Source organism: Hipposideros armiger, unplaced genomic scaffold, assembly GCF_001890085.2.
Source record: "Hipposideros armiger isolate ML-2016 unplaced genomic scaffold, ASM189008v1 scaffold_5, whole genome shotgun sequence".
NCBI classification, from domain to species: domain Eukaryota; kingdom Metazoa; phylum Chordata; class Mammalia; order Chiroptera; family Hipposideridae; genus Hipposideros; species Hipposideros armiger.
In genome coordinates this window covers 2,654,140-2,670,693 of record NW_017731355.1, presented here as the reverse complement: position 1 = coordinate 2,670,693, position 16,554 = coordinate 2,654,140, and the positions used below count along the sequence as shown (strand labels likewise).

At 38.8% G+C, this 16,554-nt stretch overlaps 1 protein-coding gene across 2 annotated transcripts in view; it reads right to left on the bottom strand.

Moving 5' to 3' along the window:
* The window catches only part of RTN1 (reticulon 1), a 197,082-nt gene that overhangs the window by 15,545 nt on the left and 164,983 nt on the right, over positions 1-16,554 (bottom strand). The window contains exon 1 of one of the 2 annotated variants that reach the window (XM_019644628.1): positions 8,658-9,019. The exons of the other annotated variant lie outside the window; for it this stretch is intronic. Within the exon in view, the coding sequence (XP_019500173.1) occupies positions 8,658-8,718 (61 nt within the window). The 5' untranslated portion in view covers positions 8,719-9,019. Of the gene's footprint in view, positions 1-8,657; positions 9,020-16,554 lie in introns of those variants that run through there. 2 annotated transcript variants of the gene reach the window in all.

The window sequence follows — 16,554 nt, the reverse complement described above, 5'->3', positions numbered from 1 at the left end:
CGAGGGGAGGTAAATTACTCGTTTTGCCAATTGTAAAAACTGTAAGTTACTTTGCTAAAAACCATGGAGCAATGCATTGGCTTTGAAATGAGAGATCAGTGTATCCTGTCAATTTATTAAAGGACTGGGCTTGGTGACCTCACCTTAGTCCCCAAACCACAGGTGGGGCACACTGTGGCCTGCCTGGGGCTGACTTAGTACTGATTCAGTCAAGGCTGAACTGGTAGATGTGGCAGATGTGAAATGCTGAAATCAGTGCTACCCTCATTTCCATAATCCAAGAAGAACAGAAAAGAAAAATAGAACTGATCAAGCTTTTAATTCATAGCTAAATGGAAATAAAATGCTATGTCAAATTTCTAGAAAGCCCTTTGCTGCAGTCCAAATTTTCTTGGTTTGGGAAACTATTTTAAATGTATTCAATTATATGATCAAATAGTGGCTGCAGTATTCAGAAAGTTTATTAAAAATATATGAACTGAAGAGACAGTGGTGCAGCTATTCATATTTTATTTATAAGGCAAAATGTGGTATGAGTGGATAATATAAAATAGAAATAAATTTTGCACAAGTATTCGCATTATTGCACCATATTCTTAAATGTATTTATATTCCATCTTGGCGTAGAAAAGACTTCAGGTACCATTTAATCACTTGCTATGTGAGATGTTAATGCTACTTTTTAGAAGGCCAATGAGAAAATCTTATTTATAGATAATATCAGCATTTCAACAAAAGGATTGTTGAAAAATGACATGACTTTTATTTACTTTTTAGCAAGCTTCCAGTAGTTGACTACAATAATTTACTACCTTCTAAAATGAATTAAAAGGCGAGAAAAACCTGTTTTTTCACAACCCAGTGTCCAAAGCAGTAACAGAAATGCCAGTTTTTCTGATTTTCATGAGGAAACAAAATATCATCACAAAAAGTTAACAAGAAGAAACAGTAGTTACTTTCTCTACTTTAACTTTCCTTGATTTTGCCATCAAACTGGAGAAACATAATAGTACTAAATGTACAAAAATACTTTAAACATACAGAGACCTTCAAAGATGACATCTGGTCAACTAATCCATGAGTTTCCTTTGCCTTGAAAAGTCTCTTACATACATTTAAACTTTAAATGGTAATCCAGGAGCCCTGAGGCCAGAGGAGAAACTGCTGGAAAGGACTTGTGCTGATAAGACACCAGCAGTGATTTCATTTTCCAGTTCCTTCCTTCACATTTCCTAAGTTCAGCCAATACGACTGTCAAGAGAAAAATGCCAATGCTATTTCTGGACATTTACATAATGCTGTAGATTTTTGAAAGAGGAACTACATTAAGCCTGAGCTCTGTGTAGATAGTAAAGAACACAGCACTTAATCCACATAGATGATCTTCTACTCTGTATGAGTTTTGGTGGAACAATGGGAAAGGAAGGATCTGATTGCCCAAGCCACTGCCAGCAACAATTTCTCCGATTTTTCTTCCATGAGAGACAAAAGCAAATACATTCTTCTAGTGACTACCCTTCAGTTTGGACTGAAGGCAATAACTGCTTTTCTGTTTCTGTGAATTTTGTGAAACAGCTGAAGGTGATTTCTGTCTGCTAGTTCTAAGCACCGGAACCATATCCTCTCCGTGCTGCAAAGTTAACACAGTGATGCTTCAGCCCATTGTCACTGCGATGGGGTGGGCATAGCTAGGGCCCAGTATTTGAGATAGTATGGCCAGCTCCTCCTGCTAAACCTCCAGCAAATGGGCTCGTTTGGAGGGGTCTCCACAGGGCAACTGGCATCAAAGGAAGAGATGACCATATGGAGAGAAAGACAGGCTTTGGGCAAGGTATTGAATAATGAATGTCCTCATGTGCTTCCTCTTTCTTTAAGCTTTTTGGCCAGATCAAAATATAAAACTGTTCATTTGATTGGTGGTCATCAGTCATAATTAGCCACAAAATCTCAAGTCTGGGCCACATCTTAAAAATCCATCACTGTTTTGGAATAGAAAAGAACCATGAAAGTAGATAGCTGTTGGTTCTTTATAAAAAAAAATGAACATATTTAAAATTGACCAAGACCATAATGGGCAAACAAGTTTCTTCAATTAAAAAGATGTAAGTCAATGATATGTCATTGTGCCTCTCTGTTCCACTCAATAAAATATTATGTCCTTCATGACCATGACCACTAGATTTGATCTGCAGTTTGATGAAATGTTTCTGAAGCCAAGATATATAATATGGCTACATTTGAAGCAAGCAAATTGTAAAATGGGTGGAACTGCAATAAATTCTAAACATTAAGACCTGTTACACCTGCACTTTTCATTTGTTCAAAATTAACACCAATTTGGGCAAAGGCCTTGTAAGTAATGCTTGAATCATTTTCTCGTTTGGAAATAAAGGAAATAAACAAGAATGTAAGGATTTGATTGTGTGAAATAACAAGACAACTTTGCTCAAATTTAACTTAAATATATAGCTCAAACATATTTGGAGGAAATAGAACTCTATACTTCTAAGTTCTGAAACTCCTAACAATTTTATTATCTTATTTGAAATATGTGCTATAAATTTGGAACTCAATTATAATTATCAAGGTTTTTAATGTAGTTCTTGTTGTTCATTGTCACCTAGGCAGAAGATGGTTTTAAAGAATTATTAATGTTAAATTCTTAGCTTTCAAACTGTAAGCTGAATTATACGGCAACTGTGTTTCTTTGAATGGTGTGTGTACTTTCATAAGGACTGGAAAGGTAACAGTATGTAATTATTAATAGATGGCCAAAGATGCACACAATTTAGGAGATGAGGTTGAGAAGGACAGGAAATGTGGCGGTGGAATACATTTAGTTATTTTCAAAAAGAAAGGTAATATTCTGAAAGCTATCCACCCATCTTAGCTTTTGTGTGCTGGATTCAGCAGCTTTTAGAATTTAATTCTATTATAAGCTAATTTAAAATATATTAATTACTTCAGAGATTCTGTTCCCAAACATATCAACCAGTCTAAAGATAAAAAAGAACTGAGTATGGCCAACAGGCATATGAAAAAAATGTTCAACCTCACTAATCATTAGGGAAATGAAAATAAAAACCACAATGAGACACCACCTTACCCAGGTCAGAATGGCTATCTTCAACAAATCAACAAACAACAAGTGCTGGCGAGGTTGTGGAGAAAAGGGAACCCTGGTGCACTGTTGGTGGGACTGCAGATTGGTGCAGCCATTATGGAAATCTGTATGGAGGTATCTCAAAAAACTGGAAATGGAACTACCTACCGTATGACCCAGCAATTCCACTCTTAGGTATTTATCCAGAAAAACCCAAGACACTAATTAGAAAAAATATATGCACCCCTATGTTCATTGTAGCACTATTTACAATAGCCAAGACTTGGAAACAATCGAAATGTCCACTGGTAGACGACTGGATTAAGAAACTGGTACATTTACCCAATGGAGTATTACTCAGCTATAATGAAGGAAATTGTACCATTTGCAACAATATGGATGGACCTAGAGAACATTATGGTAAGTGAAATAAGTCAGTCAGAGAAAGACAAATACCATATGATCTCACTTATATGTGGAACCCAAAGAACTAAATAAACCAGTAATGTAAACAGAAATAGTCTCAGAGACACAGAGGAGAAATTGATGATTGCCAGATGGGACAGGGGTGGGGATGAGAGAGAAGGGGAAGGGACGAGACACCATAAATTGGTAACTGCAATATGGCCTCCTCAGGGATATGAAAGACAGTTTGGGGAATATAATCAATAATGTAAATATTTTTTTAGGGTGCTAGATGGACTCATGTCTTGTTAGGGAGACCACTTCATGGATGGTGTAGAGGCCTGACCATCTGAAGCTGCCATTGAATAACACTATATGTCAACTATAATTTAATACAATATATAGTCACGGGATGTGGAGTATAGTGTGGGAATGGAGTCAATGGAATTGTAATAGATATGTATGATATCGGGGGTGGGGCAGTGGATGAGGGAGGGGGGTTGTCACTTTGTGAGGGGTGAAAAGGAGAACTATTGCATTGTTCTGTACACCTGAAACTAATAGTAATGAAAAAAAACTGAGTAAAGGGTATCACTTTGAATAGAAGAAAAAAGTGGGAGTGAGGGAGGCAGAGAGGATTTGAAACGTGATGCAGAAGGAAGGGCCTGCTGATTATGATAGATTTCATCTACAATCCATATTGATTTATTGTAATCATAAGGCGTTAGTCATAGAGTCAGGAATATTATTGGTTTTTAATTAAAAAATATTCATGAGAAAAATAATAGATTAGAAGATGTAGATTTAGATCAGAATTTTTGTCAGTGTTTCTCACCTACAGTGGATCTTCCTTTAAAAAAAAAAAAGATACTGCAGAGAGCCCATCTGTACAGTCTAAAGCCAAAACATGTAACTAAAAAGTGATTCCAACCTATTGATGTTTATCATAGTCTTTTCCTTAATTTTAGGAATAGCTCATATAGTAAAGAAACATGCATTTGAAGTTCAGTAATTCTTTCAGTGCCAAGTCAGTTTCTTCCAGTAAATTATTTCAAATACTTTTTGAGAAATGTACCATCTTGTTTTATAAAGGCTATTTTATTGCCTACCTCACTTCTAGCTTCATTTTATATGGTATAGAGATACTGGACAATATTTAGCACATATTAACATTGATTAACTGTAGGTGGTAGGATTTTGGGTGATTTGTGGCCTTCAGTTGAACCTTTCTTTGTACAAATGGAAATTTTCATAATATGCATGTATCATTTTTAGAAGAACAATAAAGCCATTATTCTCTCCCAAACCTTTGAAATATTCCCTTATAAAGATTCTCATGAAAATTATATTACAGTGTGATAAAGTATTCTTTTATTTTTCAATTGAGTAATACTACCTACATTTGGTATATTATCTGTATAATGAGTTTTCTTTCACAAAAATAAAAAATCCCCAGGTCCCCTAAGTCAGTTTTCCCATTGGATCTCATTAGATTCTGCAGAGAGGGAATTTGCAATTGTAATTATTCATGTTGTAATATTTGTATAGTATTCTAATAATTTTGAGTCCAAATAAAATGCTATTTTTGATAGAAGGTGATATTGCTCTGCCTTTATGTTTGTAAAATTGACTTTACCAAAATAAGATATGTAACAAGAGCTTAGGATAGTAACTGGCACATTGATAATATTAATGGAGAATTTATGATGAATTGGTGATGGTGGCGATGATGACAGTGGCATAAATTGGTCAAGATTACTGCCTTGCTGATAATTTTTGCAGTTTGTAAAAAGACAACCTTATGTGAAAATCTTGGAAGAGGTAAATCAGGGTTCACTTTCTGTAACTCAGCATTAGTAAAAGAGGTAGTGACTGTTAAGATGGGAAGAGTTCTAAATTTGAGGCCAAGAGTCACCTTTCTACTACTCAATTTACCACTTATCTAAAAACCCTGGGCAAGTCCCTCAACCTCTTTGAACCTCTTGATGTAAACTGAAAAGCTTAAATGAGAAGACATTTGGAAAATGAAAACTATGTAAATGTGAGGGGTTATTGATTCCACATAATCACTATTGCCTAGATAATTCATATTTTTAGGAAACCATTGAGGAAGAGTCATCTACCCTTTAGGCAGATGGTAGAGCAGTGAGAAAAGGCTGGGCTGTGGGGTCAGGCAGCCTAGGCTTCAATCAAGCCTCTGGCATTACTAGCTGCATGCCTTGGTGGAAGCCTCAGTTCATCACCTGTAAAATGGGGTAATAATAAAACTTACACATCATACGATTTGTGAGGATTATATGCAATGATGCAAGTAAAGCACTCGGTAAAAGTGCTCCATAAATACTAGTATTACTGTGGCCTGTAAGATTACTGTATGTATAGGTGTTTTATTAGGTTATTGTTTTATTGTCATTTCACGTTCACCGAGTAGAATGGGCTACTAACCAATATTGGGTAGCAGTATCATTTTTTTTAATTGAAAGCAGAATCTGCATAATGTAGTATAATGTGGACTTTAATCTCCCCCTTTAAACATTCTTATTTATAGCTCAAATCATATATATTATTAAAATAAATATAAGGTTCGTTTGTACTACAGTTCTTATGATACATTGTATTGGTTTCAGTAGAGTCTTAATTTAATATGCAACTGGCTGCAATTTTCCCATGGAATGTTTAATAATATGGAGGAAACCTGATGTTCACTTTATTCCTTTTTTCCAAGTAAAACTTTCTCCATGTAATACTTCTGGTAGACATTATCAACAATGTTACATGGTCTTCTTTTAATAGCCTTCGCAGCTCCTCCTAGATCACACTCACTTCATCATTTGCATACTGGACTTATGTTAGTCTATAGATTGGGCTCACTAATAATTATTACACACCAGTGGCTTCAACCTTGATTATGTATTAAACTCACTTTGAGGAGCTTTTTAGAAATACTGATGTTTGGCCCAGTTGATTCAGAACCTCTAGGGGTAGAGCCCAGACACCCTCTGTGTTTTTTTAAAGCTCCCTAGGTGATACTAATGTGCAACCATGGTTAAGGAAACTGTTTTTGATAATAGGGGAACTAAAATGACAAAGATACACTGAAAATGCTAAACGAAAACCTTATGGTAGGTTTGCTTTAGATGACAAGTTCTCTTAGTGGGGAGAAAAAGGAGTAATGTACTTCTTACCATTTCTCTTTTATGCCTATTAACCCACCCACCTAGTTATTAGCCAATTTTCAAGATAATGGCTTTGTTCTATTTGACAAAAGGTAATCAATGGTACTGAAGACTACCAAAGGTCACTGTGTGTAAAATCCCCTCAATGATCCTGCACTAATCTTCACAGGGAGCTGTATATTGGAAATGAAAAATGATTATCTTCAATAGACAAATTATGACATTTTGTGTCATTGTGTGATTATAAATGTCCACGCATTTTTAACCCCTTAGTGAGAAGGTCAACTGAGCCAAAACACATAAGATTGTGATGAAATAATATCCTATATTTTATACAAATAAAACAGAAAATCTGTCATCTTTAGGTATCTACTTTTGGTAAGAATAGAAAAAACCCATAATCATAGTCTGAAACCCAACTACATATGTTTTTATGTCCAACTAAACTTGACATTATATCAAAGCCATAGTTGGTTGTTGAGTGTGTATAGCAAATAAACTGGATGAATCTAAACACATAACAATAATGAAATGATATCAGGAATTTTCACACTGCCTTCTGTATAAAACACATGCTATTCCATGTCATTGTTATCATTCTCTAAAATCATACTTCTGAATTGCCATGCATTTCTTATGTCCTGACTTTTAAATTTACTAGGTTCATTTATTTAACTTTTGGCAGTTGTATTTCTAATAGACCCACATAATTTGAACTGAACTATTGTATTTAATGTCGTTGCCACCAAAGCAACAAATAAGAGGCAGGGAAAATGTATTTTCAATTTTAAGGTTCATGTTTACTTCGCTTAAAAAATCCACCAAAAAAAAAATCCCACGGGGCATTAAAGATGAAAAGGCATCCTAGTCTTTCTGTGATATGAAATTACAAGGGGAAGATGCCAGGTTTAAAACACAAAAAACAAAACAAAACAAAACACCTCTGCTCCAGAATATTCTTGGCCCCCTGAGTGATGCTGCAACCCTGCAGGTTAAGTTGAATGCACCTTCTTCAGAACCATACTTGCTAAATATTAAGACACTGCATCTTACAAACACTTATGTTTACTACCCATAATTCATTCTTGCAAATTATCTGTTTCTCCTCATAATCTCCAAATGAGCAAGGTGAAGGAGAGAATCTTAATGTAACAAAGGAGAGATGGATGTGTGAAGTATGAGGCTGAATAAAAATGGCTGAAAAGCAATCCAAGCGAGGCTGGAGGGTGGCCACACCCAGTGCTAATATGGACTGTTTCAAAATAAATCTGTTATACCAGGGGGCAACCAGCAGTATTTTTTATTTCTCTCCACTTGTTCCACAGATACCCATTATTAATAAATAACAGTTACAGGTTACTCCAATGACAGAAAACAAAAAAAAATAAGAACCTGAAATATTTCCAAGTGAACCATCCTAATATGTGGCTACGCCATCACATCTTCAGGATTTCAAGAGCTAGTCTACATTTTCAGGCTCCTTTGTGTGACCACAAATAACAACCTTGAAATGGGTGTGTCCCTCTTAAAAGGATGCACTAAAGCTTTCTCAGTTAATGGTTCTACCAAGAGGTTTCAACCTTTGGGCAGAAATGAAATACAATGGGATGCATGGAACAATAAGAATGCATTTTAACTCTGGGGATGAGAAGGGATTAAACAAGTACTTAACGATCAACAGATCCCAAAAGAGCTCCTGGAGGAGGCAAATTATGCATTATTTAAAATACTAGCATTACAACAAGAAAACAAAGGGGTGGGGGTGGGAGGTAAAAAAAAAATAGGAAAAAGAAAAAAACATCAAACACCATCCATTTTGATTTTTGACATAACAAGTTTACTCCCCCCCAACAGAAAGCTCTTGGAGATAAGGCATGCATAGGTCCCACAGGTGAAATGATGCACAATGGCCGAGTCCGGGTCCCTGTGTTCCCGTGCGCCGCAGGCATGCATTACTGAAATAAAGAGAATACCCTGACTTTTCCAGTTGCTCCACACACAGTCCATCTTGGTGGAATCGGCAGTGGCCTGCATCGTGTGGGCTTTGGGGGCTCGCCGTTGCTGTCCTCGGGGGCGCGGACCCGGTACGCAGGCGTCGGCGCCCCGGCTGCAGCGGCTGGGCTCGCGGTGGCCTCCCGGCTGCAGACAGACTGAGGCTGCACCAACCGGCGCGCGGCGAGGGGCGGGCGCGTCGCGAGCGCCGCAGTCTCCGCGGCAGCGAATCAGCGCGGCGCGGCCCCGGAGCTGCCTGCGCGCACGGGGATGCGGGCACCGCCAGACGCCAGAGCGTATGCTCTTGCGCCCAGTGGGTGCTGCCCTGGAGACGGTTAAACCGGTTCTGACCGGGAGGGCACGATCTCGGACCGGGTTTGGGAGTTTGAGAAGTGGAGGGGGAAAAGGGCCCAGGGAAGGGGTGAGAGAGTACAGGACTCGGGCTGTTCCTGTGAGTTCCTGACTGGCAGGGGGCACATTCTAGAAATTTCTTAGAAATCCAAGAAACCTGTTGGATAAGACCTAGTTGATGGCAATACAGATGTCAGGCTTTCAGCATCATGTCCCCTCATTGTTGCCATCGGTCACTCGCCTCTCTCTTCACCAGTGCTTTACATTCAGGCCACTCTTTTAATTGCGTGGCGTCTTCAAACAATTGCTAGATTCTCTCTTTTGGAATATTCCACGTTATACAGAACCTTTGTTGGCAAGCCACAATCACTGTAAAGAAACCCTACTGCACAATCCCTGAGGGCTTGTATATCTCCCCTGCGGCCCCTCTTCTCCAGCTCTGTTTGCGGGTTGAATGAATAAATCTGTATCAGAATGCAGTGGCTGTCGGCACCAGATCAAAGCGCTTGGACGCTTGAACGCAGAGTTATCGGTCACTGCAGTGATACTCCAGTTGTGGGGCATCCAAACAACTCAGGAAAGCAAAGGGCAGTCTATCTGAACATCCTCCTCCTTGGTGTTGGAGGGCGATGGAGGTGGGCGCTGTGCATATGGAGATAATTTGGTTTTCCAAGCCCAGTGGGTCAAGGGGCTTCCGAAGTCCCCAGTTACAATGCAAATACCAAGGGGAGGAGCAGCACAATGGGTGGTGACCTACTACTCAAGTCTTAGCATGAAATACTTTATCAGATTGTACACCAAGGCCTGGAGAGAACTGACAGGGGCTAGTTATGTTTCTGATGAGGAAAAGGTAGAAATAGCACAGAGAAAGGACTGGAATTTGGGCATTGTCTGGGAAAGAAAGTCCTGGTGGAGGGGACCCTTGAGGAGACAAGATATAGCATGAGGACAGAAGCGGCCTTGGAGTCCACAGGTACATGTAGTAGGAAGAATTCCTACTTCATTTGTTGTAGCATGGCCTTATCTGTGAAACAGGATTTCTCCCCATCTTGGAGTAGATCCATCAGGATTCTTCACAGTTCCCAGAGGCGTTCCTTCCCAGACCCAAATCTACATTTGGGTATCCTGTGCCAGCAAGGGCCCAAGGACAGTAACCTCAAGGTCATGCTTGTAGACCAGATTTATCTTTCATTGTATGAAGCATATACACTTTAAGCATATACATCTTTAGGATCGTGCACGTTCTTTTTAGAAAACAAGCTTCCAGAGAAGCCAGCTAAGCCTCTTGGAATATCTTTAACATGTCTGAAATGATTCTTAAGGAAGCTTAATAAGTGACTTCAGGAGGATGGTTTGGTACTTCTAGGCAGCTGAAGTCTTCCATAAGAGGAAGGGTGTCAGGGCTCCCCCTGGCCTGATGGGAAGGAAAAACAGTGGCCACATAATTAAAAAGCACTTTTCAAAGTGACCTGCTCTAAAAGACATTAGTGACTTTTTAATATTTATATTCCCTGTCCCCTGTCTCCCAATTTGTTTCATCATCATGTTTGGGAATTCAGTCAACAAAACACCGAAAAGATTGGTGCCTGATGATGAATTCTCACTGCATGCTGTGGAGCTGAACGAACTGCAAACAGGTGGAGACAAGATACAGAAAGATAGAGGGAAGCCGTTGCCAGGAGGGCTGTTGCTGCCCCAGCCACTTTTCAGTTGGAAACCACTGGAGCCTTGGCCACTAGGAGGCACTGCCAGTTCAATAATAGCCCCAGTCAACAGCCCTCAGGCCAGAAGGTTCCCCCAGGTGTCTTTAATGGTGACTGCCCATTGTCCACCACGTTACCACAGCCAGCACGTGTTGCTAATGTGACCAACAGTGAATGCTGAGCAGCAGGTGAGAGCAGCGTGTCCCTAATGAGGAAGAGGAGGCAGAGGCAAACTACTCAAGTGCAGGGGAGCTGTGTCAGACTTCTTGGGCCTTGTGTTTTCACTGGCCACAAAAGTGACCTTGGAACGTCAGCTTAGCTGAAAGACCCCATTCTTCTCAGTCATGCTAAGTCTGGAGAGAAGCTTGATGGCACCTCAAAAATCAATATAGCAGTTTGACAGTTGAAAATTGAGGAGGTAAGCCACCTGATGCCACGGACAAGAGACACGCTAGTGAAATAAGAATGGAGGGGGCTTTAGATTGATGCATAGGTGGTAAGAGAAACATAAATGAACTCAGTAATGGAACATCAGACAGAAGAGCATGAAGAACTTGACTGGGAATTGGGGGATGTGGGTATTAGATCAGCCTGTGTTGCAAAAGTTAGTTATGTGACCTTCGGCAAGTCATTTATCATCTCTGGATCTGTCTCTCTTAGAATAAATGAGTTACAGCTTTACATGTTTGTTTCTATGAAACAGTAAGAATTGATTTCCCACAGACATTGTAAATGGGGGCTTTCTTTGCACAAGTGCCCACACAGGGCTAATTGAAATCTCTTGCCAGGATCAAAACGATAAAATGGGTAGAAAGGATATGTAAATTGTCCGTAAGCAGTGAAAGAAACCAGAAATCAAAATAAAGCTTGCTAAATGCGGGCAGGAACTGCCACTGTCTTTAAACCAGGAAAGAACAGACGGGCTTTGTGCGCAGCCAGTTTAGAACTTGGTTGAGGTGCCTGCCAGGAGAGGAAGTGATTTCTTTAGTTTTCAAGATGAAATCATGCATTAGGCAGTCTGTTCTAAGGAAGAGCAAAATAGTCAAGTTTTGTAGTCTCATCCCAGATCAAGGTGAATGTTGAACGCTACCATGCCCAGAGCGCCTGCATCATGCCTATCTCCTGTAGCACCAGTATTTTACTGATGAGAATGAGTGGCACCTGCATTGATCCATTTACTCAATATCTACTGAGACCTCGTGTATGCATTATTCTAGGCATAAAGTTCCTACATTTAAGAAGTTTATATGCTAGTGTGTATATGGGGGGCATATAATAATAAAAGAGGTAAATATATATTTCACTTGTGAACAATTGTACTGGGGAAAATAAGGCAGATAAAAGGGAATAGAGAATGGGGTAGGGTGGAAGTTTGCTATTTTATAAGGTGGGTCAGCAAAGGCCTAACTCAAGGTAAAATTACAGCAGACACGTAATGGAAGAGGAGAGAGCCATTAAGATGGTATATGGGAGAAGATCACGCACAGATGCACTGAGCACAGACAGAATGTCATAGCTGGTAATCTATATCAAGCATTCTCATAGAGCGCCTTGATTGTTTTTTTCTCTGAGAAGTATAGCAATTAGAAGAAAAGGCATAGAACAAACAAAAAATTCATTTTAATCAAAGAACACAAACAACTCTGCTTTATGCCATATGGAATAAGGAAATTTAAAGGAGCAACCAATTTGGTACATAACCCACTGTACCAAAATAACACCCAAACTGTCTTCAGTTCAAAGAACACATTAGTACTTGTTATCTGCCAGGTGATTTCTCATATGGTATACATTTAATTGTTGCAAGATCCCTATGAAGTTGATAGTGTTTACCTTCATTTTCTTGATTGATCCACTCATTCATGCATTCATGCAAACTACAAACATTTACAGACTCCTGCTAAAAGCCTGTCTCTGTAAATACGAAGGGAACTGCCCACTGGGGACTTGAGTCTAGTGAGAGGAGATTAACACATAAATAGATAAATGCAATCAACTGACAGATGTATGAGCTGGAAAGAGTGGATACACAAAACAGAGAGTGGTTAGGGGGAAGAGGAGGTTCAGGAAAAACTCCCGAGTGGGTGATTATTAAGCTGAGTTATGAACAGGATATAGGATCACCAGTTTTCGTGATGAGGCTTTCCAAGCAGACAAGATATGGAAACTTAATTACAGAATGTGCAGGGAGCAGACTGTGACAGGGCCGGCTGGTAACACTGTCAATAAATGAGGGAGACACTGCAAGGGCTTCACAGAGAGGAGTAACATGAGAAGTTGAATAACTTATCCAACTTTGGCTGAGAACTTTTCAGAATTATTAAAAGACATAAATTCTAATCCTGAGAAAGACAAGAAGAAATTAGTACCCTGACCCCCATCATAGTGAAACTGAAAGGCATCAAAAACAAGGAGAAAATCTTAAAAGCAAGCATTAATAAACGATTACCTCAGAGAAACGGTTAGACCAACAGCAGTCTTTTCATTAACAGAAGCCAGGAGACAATGGAATAATGTCCTCACAATAGTGAGGGAAAATAACCGTCACCTAAAATTCTATACCCAGCAAGACTAATACAGGCATTTTCAAATATGCAAAAAATGGGAGAATTCACTATTTGTAGACTTTTCTTTTACTTTTCTTTGCTATTCTTTTATTAGCTCCTTAAAATCAAAGCTCAGATTATCAGCCTTTCTTCTTTTCATTTAAAAGTATAAACTTCTCTCTTAGCACTGTTTTAGCGATATCTGACCAAGTTTTGATAAATTATGTTTAATGTTATTGTTCAGTTCAAAATATTTTCCAGTAGCTATTGTGATTTTTTTCCTTTGGGCCATTGATTATATAGAACTGTAGAGTTTTGAGGATTGTTATAACTATCCTTTTTTTTTTCAGTTTTTATTCTTCTGTGGTCAGAGAGCAAACGCTACAATTTTAACCCATTGAAATTTGTTGAGACTTACCCTAAAGCCTGGAATATGATTTATTGACACATAAATCAAATGGACTTGAATGTATATTCTGAAGCTTTAAGGGGAAGGGCTTCATAAATGTCCATTAGGTCATATTAGTTAATACTATTTAATCTAGCTCCCTACTAATTTTAATCCTAGCTAGGTATTTTTTGTTTGGCAGACATTGATACTTGGTCCTAAAATTCATATGGAAATGCAAGGGACCCATAATAGATAACGTATCATTATCAAACATAATAGGTAAGAAAATCGAAAAAAGAACTAAGTTGTAGGCCTGTCACTTCCTGATTTCAAAACTTACTACAAAGCTACAGTAATTAAGATGTGGTACTGGCATAAGGCTAGAGATATAGATCAATGGAATAGAACTGAAAGTCCAGAAATAAACCGTTACATATATAGTCAATCAATTATTGACAAGAGTGCCAATATCATTCGATGCTGGCATGGAATGGAAAAAAATTAGTATTTTCAACAATGGTGTTGGGACAATGGGATACGCAAAATAACAAAGTTGGATCCCTACTTACATCATATACAAAAATTAACTCAAAATACAGCAAAGACTAAATGTAAAAGACAAAACTAGAAATCCCTTAGAAGAAAACATAAGTATATATTTTCATGACCTTTTATTAGGCAGAGGTTTCTTAGATACGACACCAAAGCATAAGGAACAAAAGAAGAAATCGATAAACTGTACCTCATCAATTTTGATGAAGATTTTTCTACTTCAGAAATAACTTTTGTGCATCAAAGAAACTATCAAGAAAGCTAAAGAACAACCCATAGGATGGGAGAGAATATTTATAAGTCACACATCTGAAAGGGACATGTACCCAGAGTATATAAAGGACTCTTTAAAATAAACAACTAAAGACAACAAAATTTAAAAGCAGACAATAGATTTAAATAGACATTTCCTAAAGAAGACATATAAATGACCAATCATCACATGAAAAGATGCTAACCAGCATTAAATAAATGCAAATCAAACTATAATGAGATGCTACTTCAAACCCACCACAATGTATATAATTTAAAAGATGGCAAATAACAAGTCTTGGTGAGGATGTGGGGAAATTGGAATCATCTACATTGCTGGTGGGAATGTAAAGTGGTTCAGCCACTTTGAAAAACATTTTGGCAGTTCCTCAAAAAGTTAAACATAGAGCTACAGTATGACCCAGGAATTCCACTCCTAGGTATATACCCAAGGGAATTAAAAAAAAAAGAATGAGGAAAGAAGGAAGGAAGGGAGGAGATAGAGATAGAGATAGAGAGAGAGAGAGAGGGAGGGAGAGGGAGACAGGGGGAGTGTGAGAAAGGAAGGAAGGAAGGAAGGAAGGAAGGAAGGAAGGAAGGAAGGAAGGAAGGAAGGAAGGAAGGAAAAGGGAGGGAAGAAGGAAGTAAAGGGTTTCGTTTGGAGTGGTGAAAATGTTTTGAAATTAGATAGATAGTGATGATGGTTGCACAACTTTGTGAATATACTAAAATCTACTGAATCGCACACTTTAAAAGGGTGTAGCATGTGAATTATTTGTTGATTTAAAAAAAGAAACATGGAAGGAAAATCAGAGTACGATTCCTCCTCCAGATGGCTGCAGTGCTGCATCTCGGCGTGAGGCCTGGTGAACAGAGTGTGAGCTGGAATCAAGCCTCACTTGCCATCCCGGCCAAGCACTCTTACAAAGGGCACACACACCCTGGCAACTTTGCACGGCAGCCTGGATTGCTTCTTAGCCATCCTCCAGGCCAGCTGTGCGCTCTGGCTCAGCCTCCCCTGACAGCACAACCCCTTGGCTCCGGCCAGAATTCCACTTGGGAACACCTTGGCAACCTGAGTGCTTCTGTCCCTTTTTTGGTCTTTCCTTCCCATGGCCTCTCAGAACTTACCCTGCTGGACTTCCCAAGCACACAACTGGGGTTGGTTTCTGCAGCCTGCACACTTCCACCCAGACATGACTGTATTTGAGGTTTTTCCTTCTAGGGGTTTGGTTCCTCGGACTTGCTTTTCACACATCCCTGCCGCCTGACCATGGGTGGCTCTAATTTTCTGTTTCCTCTTTGCTGTATCTGTCAGTCAGTGGCTGACTCACAAGCATTGGCGTGATCCCCACTTGTATTTTTCTCAAGCACACATAAAACATTTCATGCTTAGAGCAAAAAAGCATGGAGTTGGAAAGAGGGAAGGCTGTGTTTATCAGAAATTAAGATAGCCACTCCGACTTTTTTCATTAACACTTACATAACTCTTTTCCATCCTTTTACTTTAAAACTTACCTATGTCACTGAATTGGAAATGAGTTCCTTGTAAGCAGTGTGTAGTCGAGTTGTAGTTTTTATGCACTCTGCCAATCTCTGTCTTTTGATTGGTGTACTCGGACCATTCATACTTAAGGTAGTTATTGATATGTTAGCACTTAAGTCTTCATATTATTGTTTGTCTCCCATTTGTTTCCTCTGGTTCTCTCTACTCTATTTCTCTCTTCTTGCTTTCCTGTGGGCTACATACTTGAGGATTATTTAGGCTTCCATATTGCTTAATTTATAGCATTTTTTGAGTATATCTCTTTATATAATTTTCTTAATGGTTGCTCTGGGTATTACAATATACCTATGTGACCTATAACAGTCTACCGGTGCCAACATTTTACCACTTTCAAGTGAAGTGTGGAAACCTCATTTCCATTTATGTTCTTCACTTTTAAATATTGTCATGAGCTTTTGTTTTAGTTTTTGTTCCAGTCATCAAATATGATTTATAAATGTCATGAAGAAATAGTACATTTTTTGTTCCCATATTTTTGCTCTTTCTATTGTTCTTTCTTCCTTCCTTTTTTTTTTT